Here is a 24143-nt window from a genome sequence, read left to right as displayed (position 1 = left end):
TTATTGGCCCCTGTTTTGTTTTATTTGTTATTTTTTTTTCTTTTCTTTTTTGAGCAACAAGAGCATGAGATACTTGTTTTTATTTTTTAAAAACAGTCTTTCCTTCCTGATTGCATTCCCTGTCTTCTTTTTGTATGTGCTTCATAAAAAGGAAAGTAAATAAGTTTATATTATGTCTCAGATAAAATGAAGACTATTTCTATACAAGTGTCCTTTTAAGATCGTGGGATCAGACGTAATACTCTTTATCCTTGTTTTTCTTGTTTTTGTTGGCGCTTTTCGCACTGCTGGGTTGTTTCTCCTTTACAACAGCCCCATTGGACTGTGCTGAGTTACTGATGTAGTTTCGACTCTCATCCACATGGTATGAGCCTTCATCCCGGTTTCTGTACTTGTACATGGCGTAGAGAAGGATGAGGATGCAGAGGGCAGCAGCAGCTACTATCCCAACAACCATGCCTGTGGTACTGCTAGATTCTCGGATCACTTCTGCTGAGCCTGGGTATGGCTCTCTTCCACCTGCACGGGTGGGGTTGGCTATAAGAAAAAGGAAAAAACAAACACAAAGTGATTATGGAGTTTGCGAATGAGAGAGAGAAGTATTAACATGTAGCATCTATTTCCATGCCTAATGGATTAGCACTTACTGCTTTAAAAGAGTATACTGCTGGTAAAAGTAGCAAACCCTGTGCCTAAAGTTCACTAAAAACTAGGGACTATGAATCAAACAGAGGAGTCTGGGTGGTTTAATGGTTAAATACTCAGATGTTAACTGAAAGGTTGACAGTTTGAAACCATCCAATGGCTCCCTGAGAGAAAGACCTGGAGATCTGCTCCCATAAAGACTGAAGCCAAGAAAACCCTATGGGGTTAGTTCTACTCAGTCACATGGAGTAACGATGAGTCTGAATTCAATTGATGGCACCTAACAACATGAGTCAAGCATTCAGAGGAGAGACTGGTTGCTGTCTTTCCTGTCACAAGTATCAATTTTGTTAAGAGGTTTTTTTTCTAAGCACATTCCCAAATACACTTGATTTATGACCGAATGTGCAATAAAGATGTGTTAATTATCACTGGTAACTGGAATGTAAAAGATGCAAACAAAGAAGAATCACCAGTAGTGGGAAATTTGGCCTTGGTGACAGAAATAACGCTGGAGATCACATGATTGAATTTTGCAAGACCAATGACTTATTCATTGCAAATACCTTTTTATCAACAACACAAATGGCAGCTATACATGTGGACTTGGCCAGAGGGAATACACAGGAATCAGATTGACTATATCTGTGGTAAGAGGTAATGGGAAGGCTCAATATCTTCAGCCTAAACCAGACCAGGAGCTGATTGTGGAACAGACCATCAACCACTCATATGTAAATTCAACTTGAAGTTGAGGACAATTAAAACAAGTCTATAAGAGCCAAAATATGATCTTGAATATATCCCTCGTGAATTTAGAGACCACCTAAACATTAGATTTGATGCATTGAACACCAATGACTGAAACACAGAACTGTGGGATGACATCAAGAACATCATGCATGAAGAAAGCAAGAGGTCATTAAAAAGATGAGAAAAGAAGAAAAGACCAAAATGGATGACAGAAGAGACTCTGAAACTTGCCCTTGAGTGGAGAGTAGCTAAAGCAAATGGAAGAAATGACAAGATAAAAGAGATGAACAGCAAATTTCTAACAGCAGCTTGAGCACACAAAGCCAATTACTATAATGAAATGTGCAAAGACTTGGAGTTAGAAAACCAAAAGGGAAGAACATGCTCAGCAATTCTCAAGATGAAAGAACTGAGGAAAAATTTAAGCCTTGAGTTGCAATATTGAAAGATTCTATGGGCAAAATATTGAACGACGCAGGAAACATCATAAGAAGATGAAAGGAATACACAGAGTCACTGTACCAAAAAGAACTGGTAGATCTTCATCCATTTCAGGAGGTGGTATATGATCAAGAACCAGTGGTATTGAAGGAAGAAGTCAAAGCTGCACTGAAGGAATTGGTGAAGAACAAGGCTCCAGGAATTGATAGAATACCCACTGAGATGTTTCAACAAATGATGCTCCACTGGAAGCACTCACTAGGTTATGCCAAGAGATTTGGAAGACAGCTGCCTGGTCAACTGACAAGAAGAGATCCATATTTGTGCCCATTTCAAAGAAAGGTGATCCCACAGAATGTGGAAATTATCGAACAATATCATTAATATTGCACACAAGTAAAATCTTACTGAAGATAATTCAAAAATGGTTGCAGCAGTATATTGACAGAGAACTTCCAGAGGTGCAAGCTGGATTCAGAAGAGGACTTGGAACATGGATTATCATTGCAGATGTCAGATGGATCTTGGCTCAAAGCAAAGAAAATCAGAAAGATGTTTATTTGTGTTTTATTGACTATGCAAAAGCATTTGATTGTGTGGATTATAACAAATTGTGGATAACATTGAGAAGAATGGGAATTCCCAAACACTTGATTGTACTCATGAGAAACCTGTACGTAGACCAGGAGGCTGTATTCAAACAGAAAAAGGGAACACTACATGGTTTAAAATCAAGAAGGGAGTGTGTCAGGGTAGTATCTTTTCACCATACTTATTCAATCTGTATGCTGAACAAATAATCTGAGAAGCTGGACTATATGAAGAAGAATGTGGCATCAAAATTAGAGGATGAATCATTAACAACCTGTGATATTCTGATGACACAACTTTGCTTGCTGAAAGTGAGGATGACTTGAAGTACTTACTGATGAAGATTGAAGAATATAGTCTGCAGTATGGACTACATCTCAAAATAAAGAAAACAAAAATCTTCACAATTGGACCTGTAAGGAACATCATGATAAATGGAGAAAAGATTGAACTTGTCAAAGATTGGTTGTATAAGTCATGCCAATGGAACCAGAAGTCAGGACATCAGACGACGTATAGCACTGGGCAAGTTGGCTGCAAGGGACCTCTTTCAAATGCTGAGGAGCAAAGATGTCTCCTTGAGGACTAAGGTGTGCCTGACACAAACCATGATATTTTCAATTGCCTTATATGCTTGTGAAAGCAGGACAATGAATAAGGAAGACTGAAGAAGAATTGATGCTTTTGAATAGTGGTGCTGGCAAAGAATGCTGAAAGTACCATGGAGGAAGTGCAACCGGAATGTTCCTTGTAAGCAAGAATGGCCAGATTTTGTCTCATCTACTTTGGTCATGTTTTCAGAAGGGACCATTCCCTAGAGAAGGATGTCATGCTTTGTATGGTGGAGGGTCAATGAAAGAGGGGAAGGCCCTCAATGAAAGGGATTGATACAGTGGCAGCGGTGATGGGCTCAAGTATAGCAGGGATTGTGGAACTGGCATAGGACCAGGTGGTGTTTTGTTCTGCTGTGCATAGGGTCGATATCAGTCGGAGGTGACTCGATGGCACCTAACAACAACAATCTCTAAAGCGACATGCTGGGGTGTTGGGTGAAAAATCATAAACCTCACAAGTAAAATGACACCAGAACAGCCCTACTTTATAATATTAGAGGGCGTCATTTTAAGAAGCAAACCACTGTTGTCGCAGAACATTTAAAGTGAACTCTAGACTCTGAATCAGAATAGCTAATAGAATTACTTTAGAATTCATGCTGCATTCTCTATCAATGGAAAGATTTAATGACTACAGCATCGAAAAAATAAGTCAATGTAGTAATATTGAAAAGTCTAATTGCCTACATTTTAAAGTATAAGTTAGTCATATCTTTAAAAATGTTTACATAACTTTACAGAATAATTTTTTGAGAGAAGTTTGTTTATGAAAGTATGAATGTATATTATTTATTTGTTAGAAATGGTGGAATGATTACCAAAGCTAAATTTTGGAGAAGAAAGTAAGAAAATATTTCTTTTTGGTTTTAAACACCTTCTAGCTTGTTTTTTAGTCAAACTCCAGTAACTAATAGATGACAAACAAAGGACTGGCTGTTCTACTTTGATTCAACTAACAAAATCCTCATTCAATCTTCTCAAAGTGTAAGTAAGGCTCTTTCTCAGGTGCAAGAAATGCCTTGCATGGTATCTTAATGTCTTCTTTAATGCTTAGTCAGGGACTGGAGTTGACCACAGGTGGGGAGGAAAAGACCTGAGATTTAGCTGATAGATGTGAGGGGCAGGGACCCTTTTTCTCTAAATACTAAATTAGATTTTTATTTAAAAGAATAGGAACTAGGGACAGAAGATTCTATCCCACCTATGACACTGGCTCATTTTTCTTTATGGATTGTGTTGTCTGTCTCTTGTCATTCATAAAAAGATCACTTATCAAAGCTAATCAATTTTAAATGATTTATCTTTCTAAACATGATTCTTTAAGTTATGCAGCATGAACTTAAATAATCTTAAAATTTCATATTGGATAAATTCATACATATATACCAGAAACTACAATTGTGCCTTTATTTCTCTGTTGTTGTTGTTGCTAGGTGCCATCAAGTCAGATCCAACTCATAGTGACCCTATGTACAACAGAACAAAACACCTCCCAGTCATGCATCAGCCTCACAATCCTGGATATGCTTGACCCCATAGTTGCAGCCACTGTGCCAATCCATCTCATTGAGGGTCTTTCCCTTTTTTGTTGACCCTCCACTTTACCAAGCATAATATCCTTCTCCAGGGATTGGGCCCTTCTGACAACATAACCAAAGCAGGTGAGACAAATCTGGCCATTCTAACTTCTAAGGAGCATTCTGGCTGTGCCTTTATTTCCCTACTATTAATCATTATTTAATAATTATTTTTTATATTTATACAAAAGTTCTTACTTATGACTTGGAATCATTTATCCACCATATAGCTTCACACAGCTTTACAACTTCATTTCGAAACATTGCGAAAGTTTCTTCTACCTCAGCGTGGCTTTTTGGCTGTTCCTTTCCTTTCTTTCCCAACATAAAGTCTTACAAATAAAGTCACTTACAAAGTAATAGCTCTCAGTCTCAAAGCAGCCATATGCTATGTTCTGGAGCTACAAAATGTAGCAGGCAAAACCTTTCTATGCTGAATATATCACTGCTTGTTTTACAAAAGCCCATGTAATGTTGTTGAATAAAAAAAGCCTCAGAGTTCTTCTGTGGCCAAGGTAGGAGACAAAGACTATAATCCACAGTATATGATCCCAGGGAATTAATTTCCACTCAAGAAGAATAGAACCTACTGCAGGAACTCTGTCACTACCTGACAAACCAAAGGCGGCATGATCTCTTTCAAATACAGTCATCTTTGCCAAATTCTGCCAATTAGCTCTGCTGCTAACTTCACTAAATGACAACTTTATACTTGCTCATTTTGTAGAACATTCTTTAATCACAGAGTCTGAAGAGCTGAAAGAGGAATTTTATTTAAATATTACCTCAATCATTTTTTCCCACCTGATGTAGTACATTAATTTTAAACACATTTTCACAATTACATCACTTTGTCTGTCTATCAGAAGAGAATAGTGGGAGTGAAGAGTTTTAATGGAATGAAGGATTTAATTTTTTTATACAAAGTATATATATATATATATATATATATATATATTTCTTTTGGAAATTGGTCTCATAAAAGTACTATCTTTTGCAATAATTTAAATTTTGTTTGTATCTTCTCAAATATTTTAATATGCTTCATTAATGTTAAAACTAGAATGAATTAATAAAGACAAAGAAAATCCTTCAGTTTTGCCTTATACACATTTGACAAACACCTCCTGCTTAAGGAAAATGCTTGTCTTTCTTGAAACACCAATTTAAATGTTGCTTAAGCCACATGCAGACTTAAAATATCTCTATGTAACCTATATATAAGCATTTTAAATATCATGTATTTTAAATAGTCTACCTAAAAAAAAAAAATCAAAATGCCCTGAAATATAAACCCAATGAAGAAAAATTTAATCTTATTTTTTTCTTGATTCACATTAAATTTTTCACAGTCACCACAGATATTTTTACAGGTCTGTATGAAATATGCAGTTACTTCTATGTTTAATTTATTAACAAATGAATTATTTCTGTTTATGCTTCAAATATGAAGGCTAAGTGATATTTTTCTTAGTATTTGTGCAAAGATAAGAAGTATTTATATAATATAAAATGTTAATGGGACATCATTCCCTACTGTGCAAATGAAAACTAGACAAATTTAAATACATATCTGAATTATAAATGTGGTTTCACTGAATGATTACCATTAATGGTTTATTTTGATGATCAATGAAAAATCTCTGAGAAATTTTAATATTAATTTAATATAAACACTAAGAAGGTTAAATATCTTCTTATACAATTTTTTAAAATTTTTATATAAAAAGATTGATTGTAAGCTATTAAGCATTTGTAACAGTGTGAACAAAAGGAATATAATCAGATAAATCCATAAGCTATTCTTATATTTTATTGATTAAGAATTCTATATTCTCTCTACATTCCATAATAAATTAAAACCAAAAGACATGTTTTAATAATTTAAAAAAGAAACTATAATAAATTTTTCTCAGATGTGCTAAAAAAGGATAAATGAACTAAAATTTATTTTTACCCTTTCTCCCTTTATATTGTATTACATAGTAATACAAGCAGCAGTCAAGAAGTCAAATGACATACTGCACTGGGCAAATCTGCTGCGAAAGACCTTTTTAAAGTATTAGAAAACAAAGATGTCACCTTGAAGACTAAGGTGATACTCACTCAAGTGATAGTATTTTCAGTTACCTCCTACGTATGGAAAAGCTGGACAATGAATAAGGAAGACCTAAGAGGAATTGATGCCTTTGGATTATAGTTTTGGTAAAGAATATTGAACATAGCATAAACTGCCAGAAGAATGAACAAATCTGTCTTGAAAGAAGTACAGCCAGAATGGTCCTTAGAAGCAAGGATGGTGAGACTTCATCTCAGGTGCTTTGCACATGTTATCAGGAGAGATCAAACCTTGGAGAAGGACATCACACTTGGTAAAGGGTCAGTGAAAAAGAGGAAGACCCTCAAGAAGACTGATGGATTGACACAGTGGCTTCGACAACGGGTTCTAACATAGCAATGATTGTGAGGATGGCACAGGACTGGACAGTGTTTTGTTCTGTTGTACATGGGTCACTGTGAGTGACCTAACAACTACAACAACAGCCCTTTCTTTGTTACATGTGATGAGAACATTTAAACAATAAGGAAAAGAGAATAAAGGAGGGGGAGCTAAAAGAATGAATGGTGTCCAAACATGCAATGAATTTTCAAATGGCTTAAAGTTAATTCCAGTATCTCTGGTGGTGTAGTGCCTAAGGTATTTTACTGTTAACCAAAAGGTTGGTGGTGCAAACCCACCAGCCACTCTGTGGAAGGAAGACTAGGCAATCCACTTTCGTAAAGATTTACCATCTCAGAAACCCAAAGAGGGTTGCTATGAGTTAGAATCGACTTGATGGCAGTGAGTTGGGTTTTTGGTTTTTAAGTAAGACTAAGCTCATGTGGCCACTTCATTATGTACAGGTACAAGTTGTCAGTAGATCACTTCAATGGGAGTGATGGTGGCCACAGAGTCAGCCAGGAATTGAAGTATTACTTGGTGTGAATAGATATTGGTAAGTCTTCAAGCATGGTTATGGCACACATATTTTAATTGGTTATGCCACATATATTTTAATTTGGTTGCTAGCAAGGGGGTAAAAAGAGTAGATGAAATTTCCTAAATATTTAATCTCACTTATATCCTATTTCACATCACCTTTCTGTAAATTTGTTGCAATTTGATGGCTGTCATGTTGCCTTGATTCTGGAAGCTATACTACCAGTATTTCAAATACTAGCAGGTCACTGAAACCTATTTGTTAGATAGGTTTCAGTGGAATTGTAAGAAGAAATACTTAGTGATCTACTGCATTAAATTAGCCAATGAAAGACCTATGATCATAAGAGAATATTGTCCAATATAATGCTGAAAGAGGAGTCTCCTACATTGAAAGGCACTCCAAATACACAGTAGCTACACCCAATGGACTCAAGTATGCCAATTATGAAGATGGCATAGGACTGGGCAGCATTTTGTTTTGTTGTACATGAAGTCACCATGATTTGGAGCGAATTCAATGGCAACAAACAGTAGCAACAATGCTTTGTTCCAGTGACTCATAAAATAAAAAATCAACGTAAGTTACACACAAAGATAATTTAAATAAACAATATAAGAATACATTGTTATATTCATCAAAGCTTTCCCATCTAATTTTATTGCCATTTTACTGAAGAATGCCCCATATCACCTAACCTCTCAGAGACAACTGGAATCAAACATGCACTGCTTTGTCCATTTCACATGAGGGGAAAACAGAGGCAACTTCAGTGGCAATATGAAGGCTTTTAATTTTTGCTGGCATTTTAGCCTTTGTGTTTCAGAAGCTATTGACTATACATGGCAAGAAAAAGTGTTGTCACAAAGTTATGGGACATTTCGCATGATCATCTGCTTAACCAAATGGATACGGATATTGCCCTAGTACTCATATATTGATAAACAGTGGACAATGACTTTTTAAAAAAGATAGATGAGAAGTATTTTTTTAATAATAATTCTCATTTTTGTCTTCCCCTCCTCACCCAGGCACCACCAATGTCGGGCCAGATCTGATAATCTTTATTTTCCACATGGTTGGTTTGGGCCAGTGCATTTGTCAAAAAGTCAGTATGCTAGTTTTATTATTTTTCTAGTTTGTCATCATCTTAATGAATATGGTGATTAGTTAAGTAGGCATAAGCTTCAAGTGTTAAGGAAAGTTATTAACATATTACCACATTATAGTCTAAAATAGTTTATTTACAATAGATGATAATTCATTGTGGAAAAAAATGCATTAAGTGCGAAAGACATAGTCCAGTGTCTTGTCATACAAAAAGAGTAATAAATGTAATTGCTGCTATGCATAAAATAAAAAAGTAAAATCATAAAAAAAAATTAACTTATCCTTAAATTTGAGATAGTTATCTTAAACTGCCATGACAGGCAAGAGAATTGTCCTGATATGTATTCTTTTTTCATTTTTGACAATCCTTTGCACAAAATCTGTGAAAAAACAGCATTTCTCCAAATAGGAAGTAATTAGATCCAGTTAAGAAAGACCACAGGGCAAGCATGTTTGAGACATTCTGTGGTGTAGAGCAGAGAAGGTTGTTTGTGACAGGTCCCTCTCCTTAACAACCTCTTCTCCTCTTTCATGGTCCCTTTCATGCTTCTTTCTACTTCTTTCCCCTTCCTTGCTCCTCTGTATACATTCCTTCTAGCCCAGGACTTATTTTGGAGGGTAGTCCTCAGACTGAGAGCACAGAAAGTGTTATCTCCCTCCATGTCACCAGGTAAATAAAGAAGGTCAGGTTGGAAGTGCCCAGAATCTTTTGTTGCTTGGGGTGCATACCTTCCTTGGCAAAATGGTAAACAAGCAACAAAATGTATTGCTGAGTTTCTAATTTCAAATCACAATACAGTGCAAAATAGTCCTTAAAGGGAAAAATACACAAATGGGACATATAATGTCTGCATTTACTTAGCCAAAAGATTTACAACTAATACTCCAATATAACAGAATATTTTAACAGATATGTTTTGTAATTCTAATGTATTTTTTCCTAATGATGTTTCACTTTGCAGGTGAAAGGGCTAGGCATCCTTTAGTTATTTCTTCTGAGACTGAGAGAGAAAAAAAAAAGGAAATCCACACTCACCTGTCCATTTATTGTACTGTGGTAGCTTGAGTGCTGCCATGAGGCTGAAAGCTATGCCACCAATATTTCAAATACAAGCAGGGTCACCCATAATGGACAGGATTCAGTGGAGCTTCCAGACTAAAATAGACTATGCAGAAGGATGTGGCATGCCACTTCTGAAAATACGGGCCACTAAAAACCTTGTGAATAGCAGTAAGACATTGTCTGACATAGTCCTGGAAAACCTTATGAATAGCAGTGAAACACAATCTGAAATACTGCTGGAAGTTAAGCTTCCCAAGAACTCAAAGTATGACAGGGAAGGAGCTGCCACCTCAAAGTAGAGCCGAGCTTGATATGGACCTTTATTTACTGATGGGGCATGAATCAAAATGAAAAGGAAAATGCATTAATAATGGAATGTACAAAGTATGAATTTATGAAAATAGGAAATTGTAAAAAATTAGATAGAATCCAAAAAAATCATTATCCTAGACATTAGTAAGCTGAAATGGACTGGTATTTGCCATTTTGAATCAGACAATCATATGGTCTACTATGCCAGAAATGACAAATTGAAGAAGAACTGCATCACATTCATCATCAAAAAGAACATTTCAAGGTCTATCCTGAAATACAGTGCTGCCAGTGATAGGATAGTATTTGTATGCCTAAAGGATGACCAGTTAATACTACTATTTTTCAAATTTAAGCAGCCACCACTAAAACCAAAGATAAGTTGAAGATTTTTACCAACTGGTACAATGTGAAATGGACCAAACATTCAATCAAGATGCAATGATAATTACCAGTGATTAGAATGTGAAAGTTAGAAAGAAAGAAGAAGGATTGGTAGTTGGAAAACATGGCCTTGTGAAAGAAATGACACTGTGGTAGTTGGAAAACATGGCCTTGTGAAAGAAATGACACTGGAGACTACATGATAGAATTTCCCAAGACTGATGACTAATTCACTGTAGATGCCTTTTCTCAACAACACAAGGGGTGACTATGCATGTGGACCTCAAAAGAGGTGCTAGAGATGCTCAATACCATTACTCAGAACAAGGCCAGGGGCTAACTGGGGAACAAACCATTCATAGCTCTCATGAAAGCTTAAGTTGAAGCTGAAGAAAATTTAAAAAAATTAAAAATCTGTGAAGGCCAAAATATGAATTTGATTACAATATCTCATGTGAATTTAGAGACCATCTGAAGAACATATTTGAAAGATTAAACACCAATGACTATAGGCCAGATGAGTTGTGGGATAACATCAAGGACATCATACATGAAGAAAGCAAAAGGTCATTAAAAAGCCAGGAAAGGAAGAAAGGCCAAAGTGGATGTGATAAGAGACTGAAACTTCCTCTGGAATGGATAGTAGCTAAAGTGAATGGAAGAAATGATGAAGTGAAAAATCAGAATAGAAGATTTCAAAGGGTGGTTCAAGAAGACAAAGTATTATAATGAAATGTGCAAAGACCTCTACTTAGAAAATCATAAAGGAAGAGCAAGATCAGTATTTCTCAAGCTGAAAGAAGGAAGAAAAAAATTCAAGCTTCATTTTGCAATTTGAAGAATTCTATGGACAAAATATTGAATGATGCAGGAAGCATGAAAAGAAGATGGCAGGAATACACAGCATCACTGTACCATATAGAATAGGTTGATGTTTAACCATTTCAGGAGTTAGTTATGATTAAGAACCAATGGTACTGAGGGAACAGGTCGATGCTTCACTGAAGGAATTGGCAAACAACAAGGCTCCAGGAACTGATGGAATGCCCACTGAGATGTTTCAATAAATGAAAATAGCACTGAAGGTTCTCACTCATTTAAGACAGGAAATTTGGCAAGCACCTACCTGACCAATCCACTAGAAGAGATCCATAATTGTGCCCATTTCAAAGAAAGGTGACCCAACAGTATGTGGAAATTATGGAACAATATCATTATTATCATACACAAGCAAAATTTTGGTGAACATAATTGAAAAGTGGTTGCAGCAATAGATTGACAGGAAACTGCTAGAAATTCAAGCTGGATTAAGAAGAGAATGTGGAATGAGTGTTATCACTGCAGATGGAAGATGGATCTTGGCTGAAAGCAAAGAATACAAGAAAGATGGTTACCTGTGTTTCATTGACTATGCAAAGGTATACAAAAATGGAGATCATAAATTATGGAAAACATTGCAAAGAATGGGAATTCCAGAACAGTTTATTGTCCTATGAGGAACCTGTACATAGACCAAGAGACCAGTCATTTGAACAGAACAAGGGTATACTACATGGTTTAAAATCAGGTAATGTGTGTGAAAATGTATTCAATCTTCATGGTGAGCAAATAATCCTAGAACTTGGACTATATGAAGAAGAATGGCATTAGGATTGGTGCAAGACTAGTTAACAACCTACTATATGCAGGTGACACAATCTTGCTTGCTGAAAATGAAGAAGGTAAATCCTTACAACTGGACCAATAAGCAACATCATAGTAAATGGAGAAAAGATTCAAGTTTCCAAGGATTTCATTTTACTTGGATCCATAATCAATGGCTATAGAAGCAGCAGTCAAGAAATCAGAGAGGCATTTGCACTGGGCAAATATGTTGCAAAAGACCTGTTTAAAGTATTAAAGCCAAAAGACATCACTTTGAAGATGAAGGTGCACCTGACACAAGTCATGGTATTTTAATTTAATAGCTTCATATGCATGTGAAAGTTGGACAATGAATAAGCAGGACTAGCTGTTGGGCAATCCTACTTCCGTAGTGATACTGCCTCGGAAACCCAAGGAGGGGTCGCTATGAGTCAGGCCGACTCGACAGCAAACAACAACAACAGCATAGTGCCTAAGGCATTTGACTGCTAACTAGAATGCTGGTTCAAACCCACCAGCCACCCCTCAGAAGGAAAGTTGGGCAATCTACTTCCATGGTGATACCACCTCGAAAACCCAAGGAGGAGGGGTCCTATGAGTCGGGTCCAACTCAATGGTGCAAAACAACAGCAACACAGAAGAACTGAAGCATTTGAATCTTGGTGATGATGAAGCATATTGAAAATGCCATGAACTGCCAGAAAAAGGAACAGATCTGTTTTGGAAGAAATTCAGATGGAATACACCTTAAAAGCAAGAATGGCTAGACTTAGTCTCATGTTCTTTAATCATGCTATCAGAAGGGACCATTCCCTGGAAAAGTATATCATGCTTGGTAAAGCAGAGGCTCAGTGAAAAAAGGGAAGACTCTCAAAGAGATGGATTGACCCAGTGGTTGCAAGAATGAGCTCAAGCATAGCAGGGATTGTGAGGATGGCACAGGACCAGGCAGTGTTTCATTCATTTGTAAATAGGGTTGCTATGAATTGGAACAGACTCAACCACACATAACAGCAATAACAAAGACAAAAACATGTTAATGTGATTGTCTCACTTGAACACAGTCTACGTATTTTATGTTGATGTGCTTTACTGTATAATTTAACACTGAAATTTATTCACAGAATAATATTGTATACCCTCTAATAGCTAATACTCATTGACTACTACTTTTAAGAAGCAGGGGGAGATGTGAGGCACACATTAAACCTTTAAGTTTGCGTTGGAGCTTGTGTTTACCAGTTTGCTAGTGTTTAACTATGTCTACTTATAATTTTCCTATATGAAAATGGAAATTTTAAAGCTTATATTTACTCAACAAAAAGATTCACAAATAATGTAAAACAACAGAACAGTTTAACAGATTCATTTGTAATACTAATGTGTATTTTCCTAAACAAGTTATACTTTGTAATGGAAAGGATCTGGCATACTTTGGTTATTCCTTCTGAGACAGGAAAAGTAGTAACAGAAGTATTATTACTAAAAATTAAAACTGGCCTTGATTTATGTTTGCACAATCCAGCACTAGAAATGGTGCTAAGTGTCCTACCTCCTTTGACATAGAATGAGGGTTCAGTGGGGCTGGGGCCCTACATTTCCATTGATGAGTTCACCAAGGCAATAACCACACTACCAGAAGCTCTTTTTATCACTCAAATTGTCATTTTTATGAACCCATTTAGTATACTTGGATGAGCTGTTCGCTCAGTGTAATCTTATTATATTTATGTTGTTTCCAAACTTAGCTTTGCCGGTGAGATTGTAGTTTCCAGGCAATTTTTATTACTGGTTTTATTTCTTCCTTATAGAATGTTAGTGCATAGGTATGTCATCAACCATGACCCTGTCACATTAAGGATGAAGCAAGCCTTTCACTATATACTGATGGCAACAAAAATTCGGCTTTTGAGATTTAAAGAAAAAAAAAAAAAAACTTAAGCTATTACCAAACTAAAAAAAAAAGAATAACATACCAATGACAAAGAACATAATGTGTGCTATATAGCACAGATCAGGATGGATATATAAAGGATCATAAAACTCCATAATGTTCAACATATCATTCTGCTAACTGGAGTGTTAGAGATCCTGCCTTACAAAGTTCCCTTTTAAAATCTACTGGCAAGATGTATTTGAATTTTTCTCATTAAGAGTCTTTGACCAATCTTTTTGGTTTTATCATAGATTAAGCTAAAAGTAATAGATTTAAAATTTCTGTTTCCATCCTATCTAGTAAAAGCAGTTTCCTAAAATGATCTCATTAGTCCAGAGTTCTGGACTGTGTCTTAATAGATGTGGAAGTTATTATAATTCTAGGGTAGGCTTGAAAATGGTTTCTGATTTACAGGGAAAGATTTGACTTTTCTGGTACTCAGTTTCATTAATACTGTGAAAAGAAAATTGGAATTGTAGACTCCTGGGGTGTTTGTGAATTGATATTAGCAGAGTTTATTTCCCCCCTGTATCCCCAAAAATAATTTATTATTTTTTTCCATTTTTTGCTTTAATACAACATAGGACAAAAGAAACAATTATGATCAAATCACTCACAAGAATGCAGGTTTAAATGCCACATTTGCAGTAGGCAGGCAATGATTTCTATGACATGCACTAATTTGGACTCCTGCCGTGTTATTTTGAGAAGTGATGGATGTGAGAGTTGTTAAATCTCTGGCATCCTCCCTTCCCACCAACTTCACTCATGCCCTGTCCATCCTGAAGTTTACTACGGCAGGTCAGATAAAAGGCTGGAAAATGGACATGCCTGAAAAATCTTGGCCCTTCCCCAATGAATTGGAGATTCAGAAAGAACTTGGAAATCTAAACCTTTGCCCCCTGCCAGGATACTGGGTTTGACATATTCATCTATTTCTTCCAAAGTCCCCAAAGCAAATGTTTTAAGCTGGGAGCTTGAGAGGATCATCACCTTCTCCCGTCATCTAGGGATTTCGTAGGAAAAGGACGCTAGGTGCAGAAAAACTCACCCCTTGCTTGTCTGACAGATAGCATATACTACGGCACGCCACTACTTCCGATAGTGCCACATGGAACAAAAGGTACAATGGAAAACCACAACCTGTGTGGCTTTGTTGACACTGAATTTGAATAGGTTGAGTAGCATATTCATCTCTGAGGGAATTCCATGGTCATATCATTTACAGAAGCTTGTTGTTTAATTATCATATATGCTATAAACTATACATTACACAGCTTAGAAATCTACAAGCTTTATAGACTTTTTATAGAGCCATTGTTCCTGTAAGGTTCTTTTAGAACCCTTGAAAGTCTCATGGTTTCTACTGTTCTCATGGCCTTTCATGAATTGCCCACAGTTACCTATCCAAATCTGGCCTCTCCTCAAAATAAGCTGCCATCAAAATTTTATTTTTGTCCCCTGTTCTGGTTATCTAGTGCCGCTCTGACAAGAAATATACCACAAGTGGGATGGCCTTAACAAACAGGAGTTTATTCTTAAAATTTGGAGGCTTTAAGTCCAACTTCAAAATGCCAGGCTCTAGGGGCTGGGTGAAAGCCCCTCAACCTGGGGGTCCAGCTCTGTCTCCTGCTCCCAGCCCACTGGAGCTAGAGACATTTCTTCACTCAGACAGCTGCTGGCTGCTGAGGATGAGAAGCCCCAAAGCTGACAAGTCAAAAGGTACAGTCCTGATGTTACCAATCCACATGACAGGCCATTACCTTAAGTCCATTGTAAGTCCCAAGGTCGGCAGAGCATAGCAGGCTGCCGAGCAATGACACAGCTACATGAAGGGTCCAAGCATGGCAAAGGCTAGAGACCATTCCCAAGGCTTCTGCTTAAATACAGGAAGCAGACCACATTCCTTAAGGTAGCTACTCAGCTGCTCCCAGTAGATTCCACCATGGAATTGATTACCAATCTCATCATGGAGAATACTACATCCAGTTGCCCAGCCACTCAACCATGCCAATCCAAGCTGACACAAAAACATAACCACTACATCCCCATACACCACCAAAAGCTCTACATCAACCCCTTGCTAATATGACCTTTCTTCTCCCGCCTGTCTGAGTACTACTTATTCCTCATGATTCAGCTTAAATATCCTCTCTCTTCTATGATGATTTCTAAGAAACTCCTTCCAGTTATATACTAAGGACAATATAGGGCCTGTCGGTACAGCAGGTAATCAAACACATTTGATGTTCGTGCTCATGGATCTTGAAATATACTGAGGCAGAGACATGCAAACAATGATAACATAGTAAAACACAAAGTGACAATGGACTATGTGTGATGAAGAAAATCTGTAGGTTCCATGCATGAGTAGAAAGAGGTTTTCTATTTAGACTGAGGAGTCAGAAAGATCTTTATGAGTTAGTGAAATGTATTCTGAGGCCTGGACAATCAGTATAGGTTAGTCAAGTGGAAAGTGGACAAAAGAAAGAATGGCACGTGGAATGGCCTCCAGGAAAGAAACAGTTTGCTTTTTAGGAACCAAATGAAAGCCAGAGTGGCTAGAGCTTAGTGACTCTAGGGGGGAAAGTAGAATTAAATTGAAACCAAACTGAAAGCTACCACATAAATCATATAGTCCATGGAATGAAGCCACATATGAAAAAAGCAGCACATTTGAACCCATAAGCAATTTTATGTGACCAATGATATTACTAACACAGTGAAAACACAAATGAGAGAGTAGAGGAGAAAATATTTATAGCATATTTGACAGATAAAGAATTCATACTTTTAAAACACAAAGAGTTCTTATCAATTTATCTGAAAAAGACAAATAATTCACTAGAGAAAATGGATAAAATTATGTACAGGCAAATGAAGAAAAGGAGATTCAAGTGGATGATTAAACATAGGACCAAATGCTCACCTTTACTAAGACAAAAGTCAAAATAAAATAAGATGGGATTTTTTTTCCACACCAACAAATTGGGGGGGAAAAAGAAGAAACAAAAAACAGTGACAATGTCCACTACTAGAAAGGATACTTGATTGGGAAATGAGCAACTTTGCTGGCAAGAATATGAATTCTTCAATATTTTTGTAGTCTTAAGTTAAAAATATATAAATTACAGTTGTATGATGGGTACATTACGTTATTCTGTTTCATTTAGTATATTTTTGAAATTTATAATAGTAAAGTGTTAACAAATATTTTAATCAAGCAATTTTAGTTTTGGGAATATAGTCTACAGAATTAAATGCACTGGTACATAAGTATATAAGTACAGAAATTTATTCAAGTATTGCTTATAAAAAAAGAAAAATAATAACTTGAAAATACAGTAATTAAAAGATGGTTGAATAAATTATAGTACATCTGTACTTCAGAAATTTAATTATTTTTAATTAAAAATAGGAGTTAGAGCCTAATCTATTTTGGATATTGCTGACTGGGTGGTGGGCCTTTACGATTCCATTCTAGGCAGCCTAAACTGAGACCTTAGCCTCCGAGTATTCTGATAGAAAGAGTGGGAATTGGGTCTCTTTCTCTCTCCCAGTCCCCGCTGCCTGTCAGAAAAAGCGTCCTTCCTCTTTTGAACACACAGTAACTTTCTCTGTTTCAGTGACTACCTGTGACTACTCAATTGTACTAAAGTAATTAATCTTATAGCTGCTAGGGGAAGGAATACTTTTTATGGTCATGCACCCATGGTCACAAAACCTCCATGTTGTCTGAATTTGTACAAAGCTGGACAGCAGGATGGTCAGGCTAGATGCAGCTGAACAAAGGCCCCCTTCCATTACTACTTTTCCCCATCTCATGCATTCTGAGGTATGAACCTTTAGGCCCCTTTGCATTGTGACCTTTCACCTCAACGTAAACTTTCAGCATTATGTGTGCAGAAGAGATTTCCTGTGTCAACTCATCCAGGGACAGGGATCAAAGGGAGGCTGACTCCACGATGAACCTTAACCCATTCATCTGTGTCCTAAATGCGATGTAAGTAAATTAAAGCTTGTGATCTTACCACTGGTAATGCCAGTCAATTATAGAGAGCCACTGTCCTCTATAAGCCCATTCTTCATCTCAGCTTGCTAGAGAAATGTTCATAACATATTACAAAAGGAGAAAAGCAGGCATGATTCATATAGTATGTTCCCATTTTTGTAAGGTGAGAGAGTAACCAATTCTATGTTTATATATGATCATAGGAATGTGGCAAAGGCTATATGAAGGATTTGTGCCAAATTATTACCATCGGCTAATTTGTGGAGTTGCAAAAAAGGAAAAACAAAATAAAATTTTAATTAAAATATTCAATAAATATTTATTGAGAAACAACAATTTTCCAGGGATCATATTAGATATTGAGGTTACAAAGGGATATAAGACTGTCATGGGCCCTACATTCTTAGAATCTATAGTTTAGCAGGAATGAAAGAGAAAATATAAGAAAAAAATATTAAATCAATAAGTACAATGAGAGAGAATAATTGGTGAAGCATCTTTAGAAAGAATCATCAAGAAAAGGTCTCTCTGGGTAGAAAGAGAAGGAGCCAGCACTTCTAGGATGCACCTTGGGAAACCTCTGAACATTTTAGAACAAGGGAGAGATGGGAGACAATGCGATGAAGCTGACAAGATTATCATCAAGAAGACATGGAAAGATTAGTGGAAATCCCAACTTTATCCCTCTCTTTTCTCAACTGATTAGTATATCAGCAATTTATAATGGATTCCATATTATCCTGATATCCTACTTAAAGTTTCATTTTTCTTCCATTTTATTCCTCTCTTCCCAGCTAGTTTATAAATCCTTTGATAGTTTCCTTTAACACTATTTCTCTTTACCATCACTGTTCCCACCAATGTGTAATGGAGATTGAACACACTAGTTGCTAAATGGGATATTTTCTGTCTCATTAGAGGAAAACATTTTTGTAAGTTCACAGATTTTAAAGTGGGTGGATTTGGATGAATGTGACTGTTAAGAAAGTATGAGAGAAATGTGATTGCAAAGTTTTCACAAAAGTGATAGGCTATTGGGTATAAAACACTAGCAGTAATATGACATACTTCTTTCCAAATATTTTCATCTCATCTTTGCCTAACTCCCCATCCCCTATAGTATCTTAAGAAATAGACTTACATGTGCTATTTCTTTGACATTCAACCAAAAATTACTTCTTTTGTTTTCTGAATTGGAATCAATTGCATCAACATAAATGTATCAGTCAGAGGACCAAGACCTTAAAAAGAAGGCTTAGTGCAAATACTGCATCTGTATATATTTTTCCCCATGCTCCAAATAGCATGTAACTAAATTTCAATGACTAAAGTCAATCAAGTCATCAGTGGTCATTTTGATTCATTTGGACTCCTTATTTGAATCAACATCATCTGACACTTACAACACTACAAACAATTAAAAGCTAACTTGGAGCTCTTTTCTCCAAATGCAGCAGTCATTACAGAAATTCCCAAGGTACACTGCAGATTTTCAATTCTGTCACTATTAAAATGAGAGAGTCATAAAGGGCCTCACCAATCAGGTCAAACTTTTCAAAATTGTCAAGCAGAAGAAAAGCCGTAGCTTCAATAATGGAGAAAATCTGTTTCAAACTAGGGAGCCTGGACAGTCTCTAAGTGTTTTTCATAAAAAGGTAATATAGTTCAGAAATGCAAGGAGACCTATATTTTGACATGTAGATGCTCCTCTCTGTTCCAAAATTCTACTTAACCAAGCTCATGGATATCAAAATAGCTTCTCCTCCTAGAAGCTCATTGACTACAACACCCAGAAATACATAACTTTGTCACTCTTTATATGCATTTCACTTTTTTACATATAAAATGTGGAACAAACTATCTTTATACATTTCAAGGATTCTGCAGGTTTGAAACTATTTTGCAGAAACCTTCTTTATAGAAGGACAAACAGCATGAAGATTTTAGCAATAATACTGAGGAGTATGTGTGTATGTGTAAATGTGTGTGTGTATGTACATATGTGTGTAGTGCTGTCACATTCATTCCAAATCTCCCACAGAAGTTTTCAGAGTCTCCTTTACTTCCCAAAGAGTTATAGGTAAAGTCAGGTTCTGAACAGCTCCAGGGAAGATTTCACAACTCCTTGGGGTTAAATACATAAATATATTGCATTATCTCAGCTTCTTCCCAAGTGTTCCAATGAATAACCCTTAAATATATTTTATGTAACTTGTCAAATAATGCTCAGTGCAGCCACTATAACTTCTGAATCTTTTTCATTTCAAACCTTAACACTCTTTTCTTATTTATTAAAAAATTATTATATGGTGGCTTAGTGCCTAAGGCATTTGACTGCAAACCAGAAGGCTGGCGGTTCAAACCCACCAGCCACTCCTTGGAAGGAAGACTGGGCAATCTATTTTCATGGAGTCACCACCTCGGAAACCCAAGGAGGGGTCACTATGAGTTGAATTGACTCAACGGTAATGAGTTGGTTGGTTGGTTTGTTTTTTTTGTAATAATATTGAATTATTATACGATAGGTTCTAGGCTATGCACTTTACACATTATTATCTAATTCATTCCTCATAACATCTCAGTGGCACAGTTATTACCAGTACTTTACCAAGAAACTGAGTCGCAAAAAGGTTAGGGCATTTAGTCTTAGAAGAATAAGTGGCATCATCAAAACTCAAAGCCAAGTCTGTATATAGAAGGTCTGTATATAATTACAGATTTATTCACTCAATGTGTCTGAATTTCTTATGGCTGCAGTACAATCTGTTGTGGCACTTTTTATCCTTTCCTGAAAGACAGTGAACATCTTAGGCCTCATTTTTAAGCCACTGTCCAGTTCTCCTCTTTCCAACTCTTTCCCATTTTACTTTCTGCCATCTGTCTGTCCCTTCCAACATAAGCATCTAAACCCCACAGAATCTTAGAAAAGCAATGCAGAGTTGTATAAAGAATATCAGTGGGCATATTAGGTTCTAATCAAAGCACTATTTCTAAATTGGTAAGTGACTCCATGCAATACCTTGACTTCTGCTAACATTTGTTCATCAGAAACACAATGGAGACACCTAAATGATTTACTTCACAGAGTTACTATGAGAATCATAGCAGGCAGGACAATAAGTGGGAAAGTGTTCTGAGAAGAAAGTGCTACACAAAGCAGTGATAGTCTGATTATTTTCCCTGCATCTTCCACACAAAAAGCACTGAGTAAGCCGCTCTCCCAAACAATTAGATAATTCTACAATATATACTACACCCCATGGCTCAGTTGTGGTGATGATCAAGGACGGTATCTTATGGAGGCAGCTGTAATTATGACTTTCCTTTCACAAATGGAGTCCTTTTACATTCCTGGGCATGTGTTTCAGGTCATTAATTGTGGTGGAACGTGTTGCTGCGTCTCTGTGAAATGGTTTATCTTCATGGATCAGTGCTCTCTGGCTCCTATCATTAGAGTGAACTAAATTTCTCTCTCAGTTTCATTATGGCATTTTAAGTTTTTAGATGTCATTTAATTGATCCCTCAGGACCACTCCTTGGTAATAGCTGAAAGCAAGGCTTATTATCTTGCAAACAGTGTTACCAATAAGCAAGGTAAGCATCACTTACTTGTGCTTACTTTGTGCCTAGTTTGCTCTCTGGATAATCCATCCCTACTTGAAATAATAGCTCTTTTAATTAGGTTTTAGGGGTTATTTCTAATTTTTTCCCCCTCTTCCTGTCCTCTTCTAGTATATTCTGGATGAAATTCAGCCTGGAGTTTCTACTACAGTGTGAGAGGGGTCCTAGGTGCACTTCTCCTCCACCAGGCATCCTGCAGAGGAGCTATACAAGCAGGAGTAATTCTGGGTAATGAGGCAGCACGTGGCTTCCATGATTTAAGAGTAGGTCTGCTCACTTTGGGTGATCATCTTTATATTCCTGTCATGAAGCTATCACTGTCTCAATTTTCTTTTGTTGGGAAAAGATCACATCTTTTCTGGTGAAAGTGCAATAGCTAAGGTGAAAGATTAGACAGCTTCCCCTCTGAGCCCATTAGAGGGAAGAATGTCAAGCCTAGAATTAGGAAATATAGAAGGCATCCGTCATGGGGGGAGGGTCTGCCTGGGTAAATCTTGCTGCCCAGAGGACTGCTGAATGCTTTAGAGGAAGAGTAAGGGGATTATAATTGCAGGCATAAAAGCTAATCATTGCTGCCCTCAAAAGCTCTGATGGGCAGAGGACTAAACTTTTTTTTCCTCCAGAAATAAAAACAGCAAATGATGTCTGCCCTTCCTCCCACCCTAGCAATCTAAATTTATCCAGCTGAGCACTGCCCTTCTTTTACTAGCTTCATAGTGGTTACAAAGAAAAGTCATATGCTGACAGAATTCAGAAATGCATTAAAAACACTTTCCAGATGCTGTACTAGTAATTAGTAATATTTCCTTTTCTTACTTGGTATATATATATATATGTGTATATATATATATATATATATATATATATATATACACACATATATATACACACACATTTATGATATGGTTTATTCTTTGGTTATTGTGGCTAGCACAATTAATAAAACCTCATATATATATAGATATATATAGATATAGATATAGATATATAAAGAGCTTTTATGTGCAGACTCTATGCTTTCATGCATTGTTTCATCTTACCACAATAATGCTATGAACATTTAACATTACTTATGTCATTAAGCAGATGAAAAAAAATCAAGTGTGCAGAAGTTCATTGATTTGCAAGTGGCTGAACTAGGATTTGAACTTAGCAACTCTGACTTCCAATGTTTGCTCAATGAAATGTAATATTTTAGTTATTTTTAGATGTGGCAACACTGGTACTTCTGTTTATGGATTCTTTTGTACTGGGATCCTTAGTACCTCATACTTAAGCCAGGCAAATTAATAAAGTATCATTGTGTTTCTAATGTAATGACCAATGCCAGGCCTTTTAACAACTTGTGATATGCAGATGACAAAATCTTACTTGGTGAAAGTGAAGATGACTTGAAGCACTTACTGATGAAGATCAAAGACCACAGCCTTCACTATGGATTACCCCTCAACATAAAGAAAACAAAAATCCTCACAACTGGACCAGTAAGCAACATCATGATAAATGGAGAAAAGACTTAAGTTATCTGATGGGATTTCATTTTACTTGGATTCAAAATCGACAACTATGGAAGCAATCAAGAGATCAGATGATGTATTGCACTGGTCAAATCTGCTGCAAACGACCTCTTTAAAGTGCTAAAGAGCAAAGATATCACTTTGAAGATAATATACACCTGACCCAAGCCATGGTATTTTCAATTACCTCCTGTTGTTATTCGCCGTCGAGTCAGCCCCGACTCATAGTGACCCCTCCTTGGGTTTCCGAGGCAGTATCACTATGGAAGTAGGATTGCCCAACCTTCCTTCCGAGGAGTGGTGGGTGGGTTTGAACCGCCAGCCTTCTGGTTAGCAGTCAAGTGCCTTAGGCACTATGCTACCAGAGCTCAGATGTATATGAAAGCTGGACAATATATAAGAAAGACTGAAGAAGTACTGGAAGAAGAATTGATGCCTTGGAATTGTGGTGTTGGTGAAGAATACTGAAAATATCATGGACTGCCAGAAGAATGGACAACTCTATCCTGGAGGAAGTGCAGCCAGAATGCTCCTTAGAAGTGAAATGCCTGGACTTCATCTCGTATGCTTTCATAATGTTGTTAGAGGGTCCAATCCCTAGAAACGGAGATTATACTTGGTAGAGTGCAGGGTTGGTGAAAAAGGGGAGGGACCTCAACAAGATGGATTGACATAGGGGCTGCAACGCTGGGCTCAGGCATTGCAAAGATTGTGAGGATGGTGCAGGACTGGGCAGTGTTCCACTCTGTTGTGCACAGGGTTGCTATGAGTTGGAACTGATTCGATGGCATCTAACGACAACAATTGATGGGGATGAAGACAGTGATTCAATCAAGAAGCTATTGGGGGTGCGGGGCAAGATCGCGGACTAGGCAGAAGGATTGCACAGACCCTCTTCAACAAAGAAAAGGGAAACCAATTAACACAGACACAGAAGATAAT

At 36.8% G+C, this 24143-nt stretch overlaps 1 protein-coding gene across 1 annotated transcript in view; it reads right to left on the bottom strand.

Moving 5' to 3' along the window:
- Window positions 1-229: 229 nt before the first annotated feature.
- Window positions 230-24143, bottom strand: part of NRXN1 (neurexin 1) — a 1670321-nt gene continuing 1646407 nt past the window's right edge. The window contains exon 22 of the mRNA XM_042782286.1: window positions 230-537. Coding sequence (XP_042638220.1) covers window positions 230-537 — 308 coding nt within the window. The remainder of the gene's footprint in view (window positions 538-24143) is intronic.

This window comes from Orycteropus afer, unplaced genomic scaffold (genome assembly GCF_000298275.1).
Source record: "Orycteropus afer afer isolate SDZICR_OR568_19922 unplaced genomic scaffold, OryAfe1.0 scaffold00284, whole genome shotgun sequence".
NCBI lineage: Eukaryota > Metazoa > Chordata > Mammalia > Tubulidentata > Orycteropodidae > Orycteropus > Orycteropus afer.
Note: the sequence above shows the minus strand (reverse complement) of the source record. Positions and strands in the feature narration are given on the sequence as shown.